The 16,830-nt window shown below is 43.8% G+C and overlaps 1 protein-coding gene across 5 annotated transcripts in view; it reads right to left on the bottom strand.

Annotated features, from left to right (window-relative positions):
- The window catches only part of LOC140209990 (tyrosine-protein phosphatase non-receptor type 22-like), a 128,831-nt gene that overhangs the window by 33,583 nt on the left and 78,418 nt on the right, over nt 1-16,830 (bottom strand). For all 5 annotated transcript variants that reach the window (XM_072278704.1, XM_072278700.1, XM_072278701.1 and 2 more), the window contains one exon: nt 3,629-4,470. In XM_072278704.1, coding sequence (XP_072134805.1) covers nt 3,629-4,470 — 842 coding nt within the window. The remainder of the gene's footprint in view (nt 1-3,628; nt 4,471-16,830) is intronic.

Genomic DNA, 16,830 nt, shown 5'->3' with positions numbered 1-16,830 from the left:
GTCAGTCCCTGGGGATTTATCCACCCTATTTTGCCCCAAGACAGCAAACAGCTCCTCTTGTAATCTGTATAGGGCCCGTGACCTCACTGCTGTTTCATCTCACTTCTGTGGACTCTTGTCTATCTCTCGAGTAAATGCAGATGCAGAAAGACATTTTAAGTTCTTCCCCATCTCTTTTGGCTGCATGCATAGATGACCACTCTGATCTTCAGAGGTCCAATTTTGTCCCTTGCTATCATTTTGCCCTTAATATTACTGTAGACTGTCAGGATTCTTCTTCACCTTGTCTGTCAGGGCAACCTCATGCCTCCTTTCAGCCCTCCTGATTTCTTTAAATGTTCCCTTGCATTTCGTACACTCCATAAGTACCTCATTTGTTCCTACTTGCCTATACTTGTGACGCACCTCCTTTTTTTCCCCTTAACCAGGGCCTCAAATCTCTTGAAAACCAAGTTTCCCCAAAACTGTTATCTTTACCTTTTATTCTGGCAGGCATGTACAAGCTTTGTATTCTCAAAGATTCACTTTTGAAGGCCTCACACTTACCAAGTACACCTTTGCCAGTAAACAGCCTGAACTAATCCACACTTGCCATATCTTTTCTAATACAGGTCGACCTTCACCAATCCGGCACCATTGGGACCTGAGGAGTGCCGGATTAGTGAAAATGCCGAATCACAGAAGGATCACGTTAAGCATAATCAGTGCCGGATTATCGAAGGAACCGGATTACAGGTAGTCGGATTAGTGAAGGTTGACCTGTACTGTTAAAATTGGCTTTTCTCCAATTTTGAATCTCAACCTGAGGACCAGACCTATCTTTTTTCCAAATTTACTTTGAAATTAATGGCATTATGGTCACTAAATGCAAAGGGTTCCCCTACACAAACTTCTGTCACCTGCCTTGTCTCATTCCCTGATTGGAGACCAACTATCGCACACTCTCTTGTTGGGACTGATAATGGAAACTTTCCTTAACAAATCTGATTAACTCTATTCCATCTAGTCCTTTTACAGTATGGGAGTCCCAGTCAATATGTGGAAAGTTAAAATCTACTATAACAACCGTCTGTCTCTTGCAATAGTTTGCGATCTCTGTACAAATTTGTTCCTCTAAATCCCACAGACTGTTGGGTGGTCTATAATGTGGCACCATTAAACCTTTCTTATTCCTCAGTTTCATCCATTAAGTCACACTAGATGAGTTCTCCAGTCTTTCTTAACTGAACACTACTGTGAAATTTTCCTTGATTAATAACGCCACACCTCCACCTTTAATCCTTCCCAGTCTGTTGTGCCTTAAACAACAGAACCCCAGAATATTGTGCTGCCTATCCTCCCCTCCTGCAACCATCCCATTAATGGCTACGTTATAATTCCATGTGTTGATCCACGCCCTGAGTTCATCTGCCTTTCCTACAATACTTCTTGCTTTGAATATACGTAGCTCAGAACATTAGTCGGACCATCCTGAACTTTTTGATTCCTGACTTTGTCTGAGGGCTTAATGACATCTGTCTCCACGACCTCTCCACTATCTGTCTGGCACTCTCATTCCCATCTCTCTGCAACTCTAGATTAAACTTCGCCTGGAAGTCATGTTATTTAACTTAGCACTTAACTCCCTGAATTCTCTTTGCAGAATCTCATCACTCTTCCCATCCATGCCATTGGTACCCACATGGACCACGATCTGTAGCTGCTCACCCTTCCACTGAAGAGTGCTGAGGACTCAATCCAAGATGTTCTGCACCCTGGCACTAGTGAAGCAACATGCCATCTGGGAATGCTGTTCTCGTCCACAGACCTCATTTCTGTTCCCCTACCAAGTCCCCTATCACCACAGCTCGTCTCTTCTCTCCCTTTCCCTTCCAAGCCACAGAGCTAGACAGTGCCTGAGACCTGATCATTGTGACTTTCCTGTGCTACGTCATCCTCACTAACGGTATCCAAAGTGGTACACCTGTCTTTGAGGGGGTTGGTCACAGGTGTACTCTGCACGTTAATCCTTTTCCCCTTCCTGACTGTCACTCAGTTTCCCGTGTCCTACACCTTGGGTGTAACTACCTCACTATATGTCCCACCTATCACCCCCTCAGCCTCCCAACCGATCCAGTGTACATCTAATTCCATCTCCAACTCCTTAATTTGGAGTGTTAGAAGTTGCCACTGGATGCACTTCTTGCAGGTGAAGTCATCTTCTCACTCAAGCCACTCCTCGCTGAAGTCTTGAGGAGCTAAAGTCTCAACACACTGTCCAGTCCAATAATGCCCACTCCACTTGCCCCACCTTACTATTTGTTCTTTCCAATCAATCCTGATTGCTGATTGGCTGCTGTTTAAACACCAAACCATCGTGAATCGATGCCTTTTGTACTCAATCAGCGAACCTGAGTAAGCTTCCTCTTCTCACCTTCCCAGTCACTGATATGTTGCTGTTCAAACCGAGGTCCAGCTGAGGGGCTAAGGCATTGAATGAAGTCCTATGTCTGTAGTTTCTGTGGGGGGGGGGGGAATTAAAACTAAATTCCAGACGATCATCAGTTCACTTCTTATTGGGCACTTACAGTATCTTATTGGAACAACTTGCTTTTTTGTCCAGGTGGGTTCAGGTTGGTGGGTTTGAGATTAAGAGTTGGGATTGAATATACAAAGAGTACAACCCAGCCATTTAAACTTATTTTCTACTCTGTCACCAATTTCACAGTGGAAATTAGCAATGATAAAGTAGCAGACACAATCTACAGGGACCTGTGATCTTCACAAAGAATTGACTGCTGCACTATAGGGATAGAGAGGCCAAGACTATTTTATACAAGCCAGCACTCAAAAAGTTTGATGTAATTCCCCATCCATCCATTCCATTAACCACCCTACCACAAAAATGGAGAGCACCCTCCCTACCAGATATGTACCTTCCATTCAGCTACATTTCAGTACCCTGTTCCAACTTTATCACATTGAGTTGGTACAAATAATTAGTTTGTCACGTAACTTCAGAATGAAGTTAAGACTTAACCACACTGAGCCAGTTTCATGGACCATTCAGGAATCTGATGGCAGAGAAAAAGCTGTCCCTAAAACATCAAGTGTACATCTCCAGGCTTCTGGACCCCCTCCCCAATGGTGGTAATGAAAGGAGCATATGTCCTGGCTCATGAGGGTCTTTAATGATGGGTGTCACCTTCTTGAGGCACCGCCTTTTGAAGATGTCCTCGATGGTGGGAAGGTTTGTAGCCATGATGGAGCTGGTTGAGTCTAACACCCTCTGCAGCTTTTTTCTCAATCCTGTGCATTGGAGCCTCCGTACCAGGCAACGATGCAAACAGTCAGAATGCTCTCCACTGTGCATCTTAGAAATTTGCTCATCTTAGGTGACAACACTACCTCGCTGTTCCTCTTTTGTACTATCGATTAATTTATCTATCAATCTACTTATTATTTTAACTTACTACAACAGTTTTATGTACTGCTGCCACAAAACAACAAATTTCATGATATATTGTACGTCAGTAATAATAAATCTGATTCTGATTCAGGACTCCTTTCCTACAGGATTTCTGATAGGCTTCACGGTCACGTTCTCAACATCAGACTTTACAATACTGTAATTTCCTTGCGTACTTACCACTTTCTTTCACAGCTTGTGATTCAGCAAAGCTACGATGATCCCACCCTTCCTCCATGTGTTGGGCACCAAGGGGTTCAAAGTAACTTGGGCAGGATGGCAACTCACTATACTCGTTCTCAGACCGGTGCCTGTTCGACACCAAACTGTCCAGGTGTTGGCAGAGTAGATCTGGACGGGAGAATGTGCTGTCCTCCACTGCCGAGCCAGGAGGTGAAAAATAAGGATCTTCGGTGGAATAGGTAGTAGGGAAAATGCACCGGGAACTAAGGTGCATGAAGGATTGTCTCCCTGTGTTTTTAAGAACATTGGTACTGTCTTCTTGAGCAGCTTCCCAATGACAGGGACTCCTGTTTTTTCCAACTGGTGGTAAGCTATTGCATTTGGTTGAGGGAGAATCATTAGAAAGGATACTCAGCAATTCTAAAGAACCCAAATGGTTGTGTTCTTTGGTTTCCAGTGATGCATTTGGTTCATCGAGATCCTGACTTGTGATGCTAAGTGGATTTGATTTGGCCCTGGTTAAGCATGACTTGCTTGCAGACTCTGTTGTGTGATGAGGCAGTTGTTCCAAGTTCTGCGATATTTCACCCCATGACGTCCTTTCAGTGGTCCTGTCAAAACCCAGGCTCATCTGACTCCCTGGCCCTCTCTCGGGAGGACATCCTACAATACACAAAGGGTCCTGAATGTGTTGAAAAATATCTTCACATTTACTGAAGCTACTGTTCAAGTCTGATATTAATCCATGAGACTGGCTGTGTCTAATAGGGAAAAATCCTGATTGATCCTCTAATGGTAACTCTTGTGCCGTGAATTGCGAAATTCCTTCTTTTGATGACCTGCAAAAATAAGAATATGCAGTTAAGTAAATATCCTGGACATTTAGTCAACTGTAACTAAAAAGCTTCTAAATTACATTATCGAGCTTTTATCCTTTCACTGAACTATTGTGAAAAATTGTAGTAAATCTAATTTTTTTCTTGTCAATTGAAAAAATTCAAAAGCATGGTTAAACATCAAACTTAGAAGTGAGTTGAGTTGTCATCATCATCATGTGCTGTGTCTTTGACCATGATCGTTCTTGGCAAATTTTTCTACAGAAGTGGTTTGCCATTGCCTTCTTCTGGGGCAGTGTCTTTACGGGTGACCCCAGCCACTATCATTACTCTTCAGAGATTGTCTGCCTGGTGTCACATAGCCAGAACTTGTGATATGCACCAACTACTCATACGACCAACCACCACCTGCTCCCATGGCTTCACGTGACCTTGATCGCGGGGGGGCTAAGCAGGTGCCTTGGGCAAGCAGGCACCTTGCCCAAGGGTGACCTGCAGGCAGCCAGAGGGAAGAAGCACCTCACACCTCCTTTGGTAGGGACACTTCTGCACCCTACCAGCAAATTATTGAGTTGTACCTCACTGAAATTATTTTCAAGACAATTGAATATCTTTGTCTAGCAAAGGGTTAAGTGTTTAAGTTGGTCTGAAAACATTGAAGATATAAACTAAACTCACTGCAGAAACTAAGTCCATCTTTTCAAGCCTGAGTATTCTTTTTCAAAGATGACATGTTATTTGCTCTAAACTAACTTCATTGAAAATAAAGTTAATTAATATTTATTGTCAATTATCCTTCAGCTTTTAATTGTTGAAGATTGTTCTAGTTTCTGTCTCTCCCTGACTCTGTTCATTCCAACGCAAAAGGCACAAGAGGAACTCGGTGGGCAAAACAGCATTAAAGGAAGGAAATGGAGAGCCGGTGTCTTGGGCCAAGACCCTTCATTTGAACTGGAAAGGAAAGGGTAGATATCCAGTACAAAGGCGTGGATGGAGGGGGTGCAGCAAGGTGATAAGTAGAACCAGTTGAGGGGGTAGGGAGTGATAGGATGGGAAAGATATCAGAAGATGGGAGATAATAGGTAGGAGCAATAGTGGGGTAATGGTGGTGGAATATAATAGGAGAGCACAGTGGAGCGTGGAATAAAGGGAGGGAGGTGGGGCGATGAGCTGATGGGAACAGTGTGTGTGTAATGGGCTGATGAAGAGAGAGAGAGAGAGGGGAATGGCAGGGAAATAGAGGATATTTGGATCAGAAGAAGAAACAAAAGGAAAACTAGGAGAAAATCCATACCCTCATATGCCTATCACCTCCCAGCAACTGGTTCCAACAATCACCCATGAGCTCTTACATAAGAACATAAGAAACAGGAGCAGGAGTCGGCCATCTGGCTCATCGAGCCTGCTCCACCTTTCAATAAGATCATGGCTGATCTGGCCATGGACTCATCTCCACCCACCTGTCTTTTCCCCATAATTCCTCTACTATGCAAAAATCTAACCAACCTTGTCTTAAATATATTTACTGAGGTAGCCTTCACTGCTTCATTGGGCAGAGAATTCCAGATTCACCACCCTCCGGGAAAAGCAGTTTCATAGAACCATAGAAACTACAGCACAGAAACAGGCCCTTTGGCCCTTCTTGGCTGTGCCGAACCATTTTCTGCCTAGTCCCACTGACTTGCACACGGACCATATCCCTCCATACACCTCCCATCCATGTATCTGTCCAATTTATTCTTAAATGTTAAAAAAGAACCGGCATTTACCACCTCGTCTGGCAGCTCATTCCATGCTCCCACCACTCTCTGTGTGAAGAAGTCCCCCCTAATGTTCCCTTTAAACTTTTCCCCCCTCACCCTTAACCCATGTCCTCTGGTTTTTTTCTCCCCTGGCCTCAGTGGAAAAAGCCTGCTTGCATTCACTCTATCTATACCCATCATAATTTTATATACCTCTATCAAATCTCCCCTCATTCTTCTACGCTCCAGGGAACAAAGTCCTAACCTATTCAACCTTTCTCTGTAACTGAGTTTCTCAAGTCCCGGCAACATCCTTGTAAACCTTCTCTGCACTCTTTCAACCTTATTTATATCCTTCCTGTAATTTGGTGACCAAAACTGAACACAATACTCCAGATTCGGCCTCACCAATGCCTTATACAACCTCATCATAACATTCCAGCTCTTACTTTCAATACTTCGATTAATAAAGGCCAATGTACCAAAAGCTCTCTTTACGACCCTATCTACCTGTGACGCCACTTTTAGGGAATCTTGTATCTGTATTCCCAGATCCCTCTGTTCCACTGCACTCCTCAGTGCCTTACCATTAACCCTGTATGTTCTACGTTGGTTTGTCCTTCCAACGTGCAATACCTCACACTTGTCAGTATTAAACTCCATCTGCCATTTTTCAGCCCATTTTTCCAGATGGTCCAAGTCCCTCTGCAGGCTCTGAAAACCTTCCTCACTGTCTACTACACCTCCAATCTTTGTATCATCAGCAAACTTGCTGATCCAATTTACCACATTATCATCCAGATCATTGATATAGATGACAAATAACAATGGACCCAGCACTGATCCCTGTGGCACACCACTAGTCACAGGCCTCCACTCAGAGAAGCAATTCTCTACCATCACTCCCTGGCTTCTTCCATCGAGCCAATGTCTAATCCAATTTACCACCTCTCCATGTATACCTAGTGACTGAATTTTCCTAACTAACCTCCCATGCGGGACCTTGTCAAAGGCCTTACTGAAGTCCATGTAGACAATATCCATTGCCTTCCTTTTATCCACTTTCCTGGTAACCTCCTCGAAAAACTCCAACAGATTGGTCAAACATGACCTACCACGCACAAAGCCATGTTGATTCTCCCTAATAAGCCCCTGTCTATCCAAATGCTTGTAGATTCTGTCTCTTAGTACTCCCTCCAATAATTTACCTACTACTGATGTTAAACTCACCGGCCTATAATTTCCCAGATTATTTTTCGATACTTTTTTAAACAACGGAACAACATGAGCCACTCTCCAATCCTCCGGCACTTCACCCGTAAACAGCGACATTTTAAATATTTCTGCTAGGGTCCCCGCAATTTCAACACTAGTCTCCTTCAAGGTCCGAGGGAACACTCTGTCAGGTCCCGGGGATTTATCCACTTTAATTTTCCTCAAGACAGCAAGCACCTCCTCCTTTTCAATCTGTACAGTTTCCATGGTCTCACTACTTGATTCCCTCAATTCCATAGATTTCATGCCAGCTTCCTTAGTAAATACAGACGCAAAAAACCTATTTAAGATCTCCCCCATTTCCTTTGGTTCTGCACAAAGCCGACCACTCTGATCTTCAAGAGGACCAATTTTATCCCTTACAATCCTTTTGCTCTTAACATACTTGTAAAAGCTCTTTGGATTATCCTTCACTTTGACTGCCAAGGCAACCTCATGTCTTTTAGCACTCCTGATTTCTTTCTTAAGTATTTTCTTGCACTTCTTATACTCCTCAAGCACCTGATTTACCCCCTGTTTCCTATACATGTCATACTACTCCCTCTTCTTCTTTATCAGAGTTGCGATATCCCTTGAGAACCAAGGTTCCTTATTCCTGTTCAATTTGCCTTTAATCCTGACAGGAACATACAAACTCTGCACTCTCAAAATTTCCCCTTTGAAGGCTTCCCACCTACCAATCACATCTTTGCCAGAGAACAACCTGTCCCAATCCACGCTTTTTAGATCCTTTCTCATTTCTTCAAATTTGGCCTTCTTCCAGTTCAGAACCTCAACCCTCGGACCAGATCTATCCTTGTCCATGATCAAATTGAAACTAATGGTGTTATGATCACTGGAACCAAAGTGCTCCCCTACACAGACTTCTGTCACTTGCCCTAATTCGTTATCTAACAGGAGATCCAATATTGCATCCCCTCTAGTTGGTCCCTCTATATATTGATTTAGAAAACTTTCCTGAACACATCTTACAAACTCTAAACCATTTAGACCCCTAACAGTATGGGAGTCCCAATCAATGTATGGAAAATTAAAATCCCCTACCACCACAACTTTATGTTTCCTGCAGTTGCCTGCTATCTCTCTGCAGATTTGCTCTTCCAAGTCTCGTTGACTATTGGGTGGTCTGTAATACAATCCCACTAATGTGGCCATACCTTTCCTGTTTCTCAGCTCCACCCATAAGGACTCAGTAGACAAGCCCTCTAATCTGTCCTGCCTGAGCACTGCTGTAATATTTTCCCTAACAAGCAATGCTACTCCCCCACCTTTCATTCCTCTGCCTCGATCACATCTGAAACATCAGAACCCTGGAATATTAAGCTGCCAGTCCTGCCCCTCCTGTAGCCAAGTTTCACTAATTGCTACAACATCATAATTCCACGTGTCAATCCACGCCCTCAACTCATCCGCCTTCCCCGCAATACTCCTAGCATTGAAATATATACACCTCAGAAGATTTTTACCACCACTCACAACCTTTCTATCAGCGGATTTGCTTAAACTTTCAACATCATTTATTTTCACCCCAGCCACACTGTCAGCTCTGGCACTCTGGTTCCCATCCCCCTGCAAATCTAGTTTAAAGCCTCCCCAATAGCACTAACAAACCTCCCTGAAAGGATATTGGTCCCCCTGTGGTTCAAGTGTAACCCGTCTCTCTTGTACAGGTCCCACCTGCCCCAGAAGAGGTCCCAATGATCCTGAAATCTGAAACCCTGCCCCGTGCACCAGTTCCTCAGCCACTTGTTCCTCCTCCAGAGCATCCTATTCCTACCCTCACTGGCACCTAGCACAGGTAGCAATCCTGAGATTACCACCCTTGAGGTCCTGCTTTTCAACTTCCTACCAAGCTCTCCATACTCACTGTCCAGGACCTCTTCACTCTTCCTTGCTATGTCATTGGTACCGATGTGCACCACGAATTCTGGCTGGTCACCCTCCCACTTCAGAATGTCATGCAATCGATCAGAGACATCCTTGACCCTGGCACCTGGGAGGCAACAAACCATCCTGGATTCTCTGTCACGACCACAGAACCTTCTATCTGCACCTCTATCGAGTCCCCTATCACTACCACTCTCCTCTTTCTCCCCCCTCCCTTCTGCACTGCAGAGCCAGTCTCAGTGCCAGAGATCCGGCTACTGCAGCTAGTCCCAGGTAAGTCATCCCCCCCCCCCCCAACAGTATCCAATGCGGTATACTTGTTGTTGAGGTGAATGGCCACAGGGGAACCCTGCTCTGCCTGCCCTTTCCCCTTCCCTCGCCTGACAGTGACCCAATTTCCTGTCCTCTGCTCCTTTGGCATAACTACCTCCCTGTAGCTACGATCTATAATCTCCTCATTCTCCTGAATGATCTGCAGGTCATCCAGCTCCTGCTCCAGTTCCCTAACGCGGTTTGTCAGGAGCTGCAGCTGGATGCACTTCTTGCAGGTGTCGTTGTCAGGGACACCGGAGGGCTCCCTGACTTCCCACATCCTGCAAGAGGAGCATTCCAACATCCTGCCTGGCATTCTCACTGCACTAAACAATCTGAACAAAAAACTTACCGGAACCTACCCTGGCCTCTGCCTGTTCTCGCTGAAGCCTGTTTGAGCCAAAGCCGTCCCACTCTGACTCAGTCCACTCCGACGATGGCCGCTACAACGATGGCCGCTGTATATGGTTCCTCCTCATCTCCGTCCTAAATCTACTCCCCTGAATCTTGAGGCTATATCCACCCCTCAAGATTGCTCCAGCCCTTACCTCCACCTTTAAATACTGAATATCTCCCCCTTTCTTTTCAGTCCGGACTAAGGGTCTTGACCCAAAATATCCACTCTCCAGAGATGCTACCTGACTCACTGAGTTCCTCCAGCTCCTGTTGTGTTGCTGCAGAAACCAGCATCTGCATTCTCTTTTCTCTCCAATCTTCCTTTCCCCCTCCTTATTTCCCTTTCAGTATCTGATCTGACATTGCACTCATCCAGTATAATTTACACTGTCTGGTTCAGGGTCTAGTGTTTATTAATAGCTCTTGAAAATGACTGATTATGGACTGGTCTCTACTCAGTTTACAAATGCCTCTAGGTGGCGACAGGCTTTTGTCCTTCCTGTTCAACACCGCCTGAATCAAACTGAATTCAGCTCACTGTCTGGATTCACCCCCACTAGGAAGCTCCATCAACCTACACTTATCAGAGCCGGATGTGAAGTGTACTGTATGTGGTCTGTGTATGTAGTTTTGTAGATGCAGTAAGTTCTAATTGTACTGGTATACAGGAACTCCAAAACAAGCATCTGGTACTTTATTGTAGAGTGCCAATAACTAAGGTGTTTGTGTATTATCAGAATCATCACTGATATATGTTATAAAATTTATTGTTTTGCAGTAGCAGTACAGTGCAAGACAATAAAAATTACAATGGGCACTATATGACTTAACTACAATGGTTTTTCTTTGAAACACCTTTTTTTCCCACAAATATAAAACATACATTTTCAGTCTGTTAAGTGGGTTTCTAGCATGTTGAGGCTTCAACTTTGTTTGGGTTTCAGGCAGAATAGTTAATACTGGATTTGAAGAGTGAGAGATATCTTGACTTAACTCATTGACTTCCGTCTCCTTATCACTTGCTAATCCCATATCCACTGTTGGGGAAAATAAACCAAGATTCGATTTTTCTTGTTTCGTGCTCCAATCACTTGGTGAGCCTTTCTGGTTCACCAAATGATTGGAGCAAGAATACCTCTGACTGGAACATTAAATTTCTGACCTTCCCTCAATCTTTTACTAAACACCACTTTGGACTGCAGATTTGTCCATTCTCCCAATATCTGTGTTCTGAGCATCACACTGAATCATCAGTCTCAATTCTCATGTTCTCATTTTGTCTGAATTGTTTTTCTCTGTCTCTTCCAAATGAATAATGATTTTCTTTGAAATGTACCTCTCCACTCTCTCTTCCAAATTAGGTTGTCCCATGCTCAAGTTGTTCAAAGTCTAAAATGGATCAGCTAATCTGGTTGAGTGAATCATGGAGTAAATTATGGTATTAAAAGACTTTCAAACAGGTTCGTTAATCAATGAATCATTGTCAAAGCGGAACTATCATGGAAACTTCCTTCAGAATGTAAATGAAACTTTCCATTGCATTGGTGGGTACATGATGGTATTGGAGAAAGTAATGAATACTTGTTACTAATACATCTCATGAATCACTGAACCAAATATCTGTTAGCTGTTGTCCACTGTTTGATACCATCTGTTTGGATTTATTGCAAAGACCCATCTCAATCTCTTTTTTATAAGTTCTTCTGTCAGACAGAATCACACAAATCCCTCTTCAATTCAAATAATAAAAGGCCTAGATAGGGTGGACATGGAGAGGATGTTTCCAATAGTGGGGGAGTCTAGGGCCAGAGGGCACTGTCAAGGAATACAAGGATGTCCCTTTTGAACAGAGTTGAGGAGGAATTTCTTTAGCCAGAGGGTGCTGAACCTGTGGAATTCATTATTGCAGATGGCAGTGGGGGCCAAGACATTAGGTATATTTAAAGTGGAGGTTGATAGGTTCTTGATTATTAAGAGTGTCAAAGATTACGGGAAGAAGGCAGAAGGGTGGGGTTGAGAAGGATGATAAAACAGCCATGATGGAATGGTGGAGTAGACTTAATGGGCTGAATGGCCCAATTCTGCTCCTATGTATTATGGTGTACATCAACAAGGACTAGAAAGTTACTACCGTTCTGACAAAGTAGTAAATTGATCTCCTTCAGGTGCAATTCCAGGTAACCCACTCCCACTATGTTCCTTTATTACCCAGCAAGTAGTGGGAGTTTCTGCTAGTGGGAGAACCTTGACCAAGGAGAAATGACTATAAGATTAGGGGACTGCCAGTTAAAAATGAAGATGCATAGGAACTTCTTTAAAGTGTGGTGAATCTTCTGCCCTGGAGAACTGTGGAAGCTCCAGCTTTGGGAATACTTAAAAGAGGGGATAAACAGCAAATTAGTGGTAATATTGAACTGGAACATAGGAGGAGATGAGGGCTCAGCGTATCATTCCAGGGAGTTTTCATTTTTAAACTTACATGAGGAACCACAGGTTAGATGAATGTACCTCAGTAATATGTCCCCTGATCCTGTTAAAAATACTACCTCACTCTATGGCAAAGACTGCATTGAATGGTTGAAATCCTCCTCGAATGGATTAAGGTATTTGTGATATCTCAAAGTAACACATACAGAATGCTGGAGAAAAACCCAGCAGGAAAGGAATAAAACAGTTGACATTTCAGCCCGAGACCTTTCATCAGCATCTTGTGTGTGTTACTCTGGACTTCCAGCATCCGCAGAATCTCTTGTTTTGTAATATCGCAAAGATTTTCTTTTGCCTCTGATGGGCAATGTTCATGCAGCAATGGAGCAAGTGGTATTGAAGGTTTCCCCTGCTGGTCACTGACAGTGCAAGCTATGCCTTAAGAGTGAGAGTGACAGATAACATATTACTGAAGCACATACATAGAACACACGGGACATCACTGAAAGTCAAGCATTTTTGAGGATAGTATATGCTAACTTGCAGATATACAACTGAGAGAGAATCCCCTCTCCAAATATCCAGTGGGTATGTGACCATACACAGTACATTCTACAGGTTAGTGAATAGTTTGCAGCAGTTTTCAAAATACTTCCATTCTACAACAGTTGGCAATTATTTGCCCCCTAAATTCACAATAAGGGCAAATAACTGAAAAGACTAAAGACCAACAAGGGCTGTTCACTGACGATCAGTTTGAAAATCCACACATATGCAGATTAGCAGTGAGAGGCATGCGGTGGTATGAGATGACCTAGAAAGCATAATTCCATTACTTGGTCTGCTCGGGAAGAGCAATACTGTACCTGACTCAGAGCAGGTCTCAAGATCTCTATTGATTGTCTCTATGTTACTTATGATCACCATCCTTATGGGTTTGTGCTCACCACTATTAGAAAATAATCATCAGCAAAAATCTGCAAGCACATTTTCTATTTTTCATTTCCATGTCTGACTATGCCATGGTAGCATAGCGGTTAGCGAGATGCTATTACTGCTCGGGGCATCGGAGTTTGAAGTTCAATTCCGACATCATCTGTAAGGAGTCTGTACATCTTCATCGTGGAATGTGTGGCTTTTCTCCAGGTCCTCTGGTTTCCTCCCACAGTCCAAAGATGTACCGTTTAGTAGGTTAATTGGTCATTGTAAATTGACCTGTGATTAGGCTAATGTTAAATTGGCTTTGCTGGGTGGTGCAGCTCGAAAGGCCTACTTCTCACTGTACCTCTCACTATCTAACTAAACTAAATGGTGATGGAATGATACAGTTGGTAGAACCGTTGCCTCACGGCACTAGCCGCTCAGGTTCAATTCAGACTGCTGTCTATGTGGAGTTTGCACGTTCTCCTTATGACCACGCTGGTTTCCTTTAGGCTCTCAGGCTTCCTCCCACATTCCGAGGATTGGTTGCTTAACGGGCCGTTGTCAATTGCGCTGGAGGTGTAGGTCAGTAGCAGAATCTGGGAGCAGTTAAAAGGAATGTTGGGGGGGAGGGGTAACGTGGGTTTAGTGTAATTTGGTGCTCAGTAGTTGGTAGACACTTGAAGAACTTAAGAGCCTGTTTCCATGATGTATGATTGTACAACTCAACTCTGCTCTGTCTCTCTCCACAGAAGCTATCTGACCTGCTGAGTATTTTGAGTACCCTCTGTTTCTGTGCAAGCCCGGCAGTGTCCGGACTGAGGAAAGGCAGGTGAGGAAGGTTACACAAAAGTGCCTGTTATTTTTGTGTATCTGCTTAGAACTAAGGTGTTTTTGTGAGTGTTGCCCTGTTGGAAGACTGTGACCTGAAGTGGAGGAGACCATTTGCCTTGGAGAAACAAGTTGAACCAGAAGTAAAATACATAAGGTGCTGGAGGAATTCAGGAAGTTGGGCAGCATCTATGGAGAGAAATAAACAGTCGACATTTCAAGCTGAGCTATTTCATCAGGACTTAGAAGATCACAGAATCTCTTATGATCTTGAACTAGAAGATTCCACCTGAAATGCTGGAAATGCTGAGCAAGACAAGCGGCATTTGTGGAGGGAGGAACCAAGGGGTCATTTCAGTTTAGTGAGCTCGCATTGATCTGAAATGCTAACCACTTCTGTCTCTACAGAGCCCTTTACCTTGCTGTGGATATCCAGCAATTCCTGTTATTATTCAAACTTCCAGCATCTGCAGAATATTTTGTTTTGGATTTAGCCTACTGGTATGAACAGACACCATCTGGACAGTTGGCAGAGTGACAGACTGTAACAGAATGGCAATGCTGTTTTTTAGTGAATAGACAGCTGCCTAGAGCTCTCTGCAGTTACTGCCAATTTGCTGGCGTGGAGTCTGGACAGAATTTATTGGAGAAGAGATTTCTTTACTGTGGTGCTGTTACACTACCTGCCTTTTAAAAGTAGTATCTCCAGTCTGCCACTGGGTGGCGGTGTGGAGATACGTATCTACCAAAGGAGGTGCAAGGTGCTCCTTCCCTCTTGCTAGTCTGCAGATCACTCTTGGGCAAGGTGTAGCACGTGATTATCCACCAAACTCCCCCCACCCCTGCAGATCACGTGAGCCATAGGAGCAGGTGGTGGATGATCTTATGAGCACCTGGTGCAGATCACAAGTCCTGGTTATATGACCACTGATGCCAGGCAGACAATCTCTGCACAGTGTTGTCACCTGTCTTGTAAAGGCACTGCCCAGAAGAAGGCAATGGCAAAGCACTTCCGTAGAAAAATGTGCTAAGAACAATCATGGTCACAAGACCATGATCACCTACATCACACAACCTGGCACGTAACGATGATGATGAAGATCCAGAGCCACAATGACACAGATCTGAGTTCCATGGCAGCAAGTTGAGCTTACACTGCAGGAGCTAGACAGAAGAGAAAGAAAGAAACTTATTCCCCCTTCCTTTCCAGTGCTGACGAAGGTTCTCAGCCTGAAATGTTGATTGTTTATTCCTCTCCATAGATTCTTCCTGACCTGCTCAGTTCCTCCAGCATTTTGTGTGTGTTACTCTGGATTTCCAGCATCTGCAGAATCTCTTGTGTTTATGATAAGCTAGACATCAGAATGTTTCGTCTTAAGCTAAGGTACCAGCCACTCAGTGTTGCATTGGCCCTGAGTAGAAAAGTCCATCTTTTCTATGATGGTTTCAGTGAACTCTTCCGAAGGGCCCTCTGCAGAAGGTTGATGCAAGACTCAGGAAGGTGGCAGGGTATGCCTTCTTCACATTACCACCATCAGGAGGTGGTACAGGAGCCTGAAGATACACACTCAATGTCTTAAGAATGCTTCTTCCCTTCTGCCATCAGATCTCTGAGAGGGACATGAACCCATGAAGACTACTTCACTGTTTTGATCCCTTTTTGCACTATTTATTTATTTTTAAATATATTTCTTACTATTACTTATAGTAATTTTTATGTATTGCACTACTGTTATCGCAGAACACCACATTTAATGACATGCACTCAGTGGCCACTTTATTAGGTACACCTGCTTGATAATGCAGATATCTAATCAGCCAATCATATGGCAGCAACTCAATGCATAAAAGCATGCAGACATGGTCAAGAGGTTCAGTTGTTCTGACCTTGGAATGATTGGTGGTGCCAGACAGGATGATTTGAGTATCTCAGATCTCCTGAGATTTTTGCACACAATCATCTCTAGAGTCTACAGAGAAGGGTGCTGAAAACAAACAAACAAAAAACTCCAGTGAGCAGGAGTTCTGTGGGTGAAAATGCCTCGATAATGAGAGGTCAGAGAAGAATGGTCAGACTGGTTCAAGGTGACGTGAGGGTGACAGTAACTCAAATATCAACATGTTACAACAGTGATGCGCAGGAGAGCATCTGTGAACACGCAACACTTCGAACCTTGAAGTAGATGGACCACAGTAGCAGAAGACCACTTCAGGTTCCACTCCTGTACTTAATAAAATGGCCACTGAGTCTATGTCAGTCATAATAAACCTGATTCTGATTCTGTTCAAGCTCCTTCAAATTGGAAAGTTGCCTCTGACAGCTTTGCTAGTACTGCACACCGATTAACAAGAGAAGCTTTGTAACCTTGCCTGTGGGCAGGAGGCACCTCTGCTTCCTTTGCTTTTGCAATTTTGTTTTATCCTTGAAATCTGACTTCACATGGCTGGTGAAGCTATAGAGCAATAAGCAATATTTTGCACTTGTGTGCTTAAAGCAGATTACTCGCGTCAGACATGGCAGAGAACATCACCATGATCCCGCTTTCACGGCTGTGGTTTGGGCAATGAACCA

The sequence above is a fragment of the Mobula birostris genome, chromosome 14 (genome assembly GCF_030028105.1).
Source record: "Mobula birostris isolate sMobBir1 chromosome 14, sMobBir1.hap1, whole genome shotgun sequence".
Taxonomy (NCBI): domain Eukaryota; kingdom Metazoa; phylum Chordata; class Chondrichthyes; order Myliobatiformes; family Myliobatidae; genus Mobula; species Mobula birostris.
The sequence above is the reverse complement of the archived record's forward strand: the minus strand, read 5'-3'. Positions and strand labels throughout refer to the sequence as shown.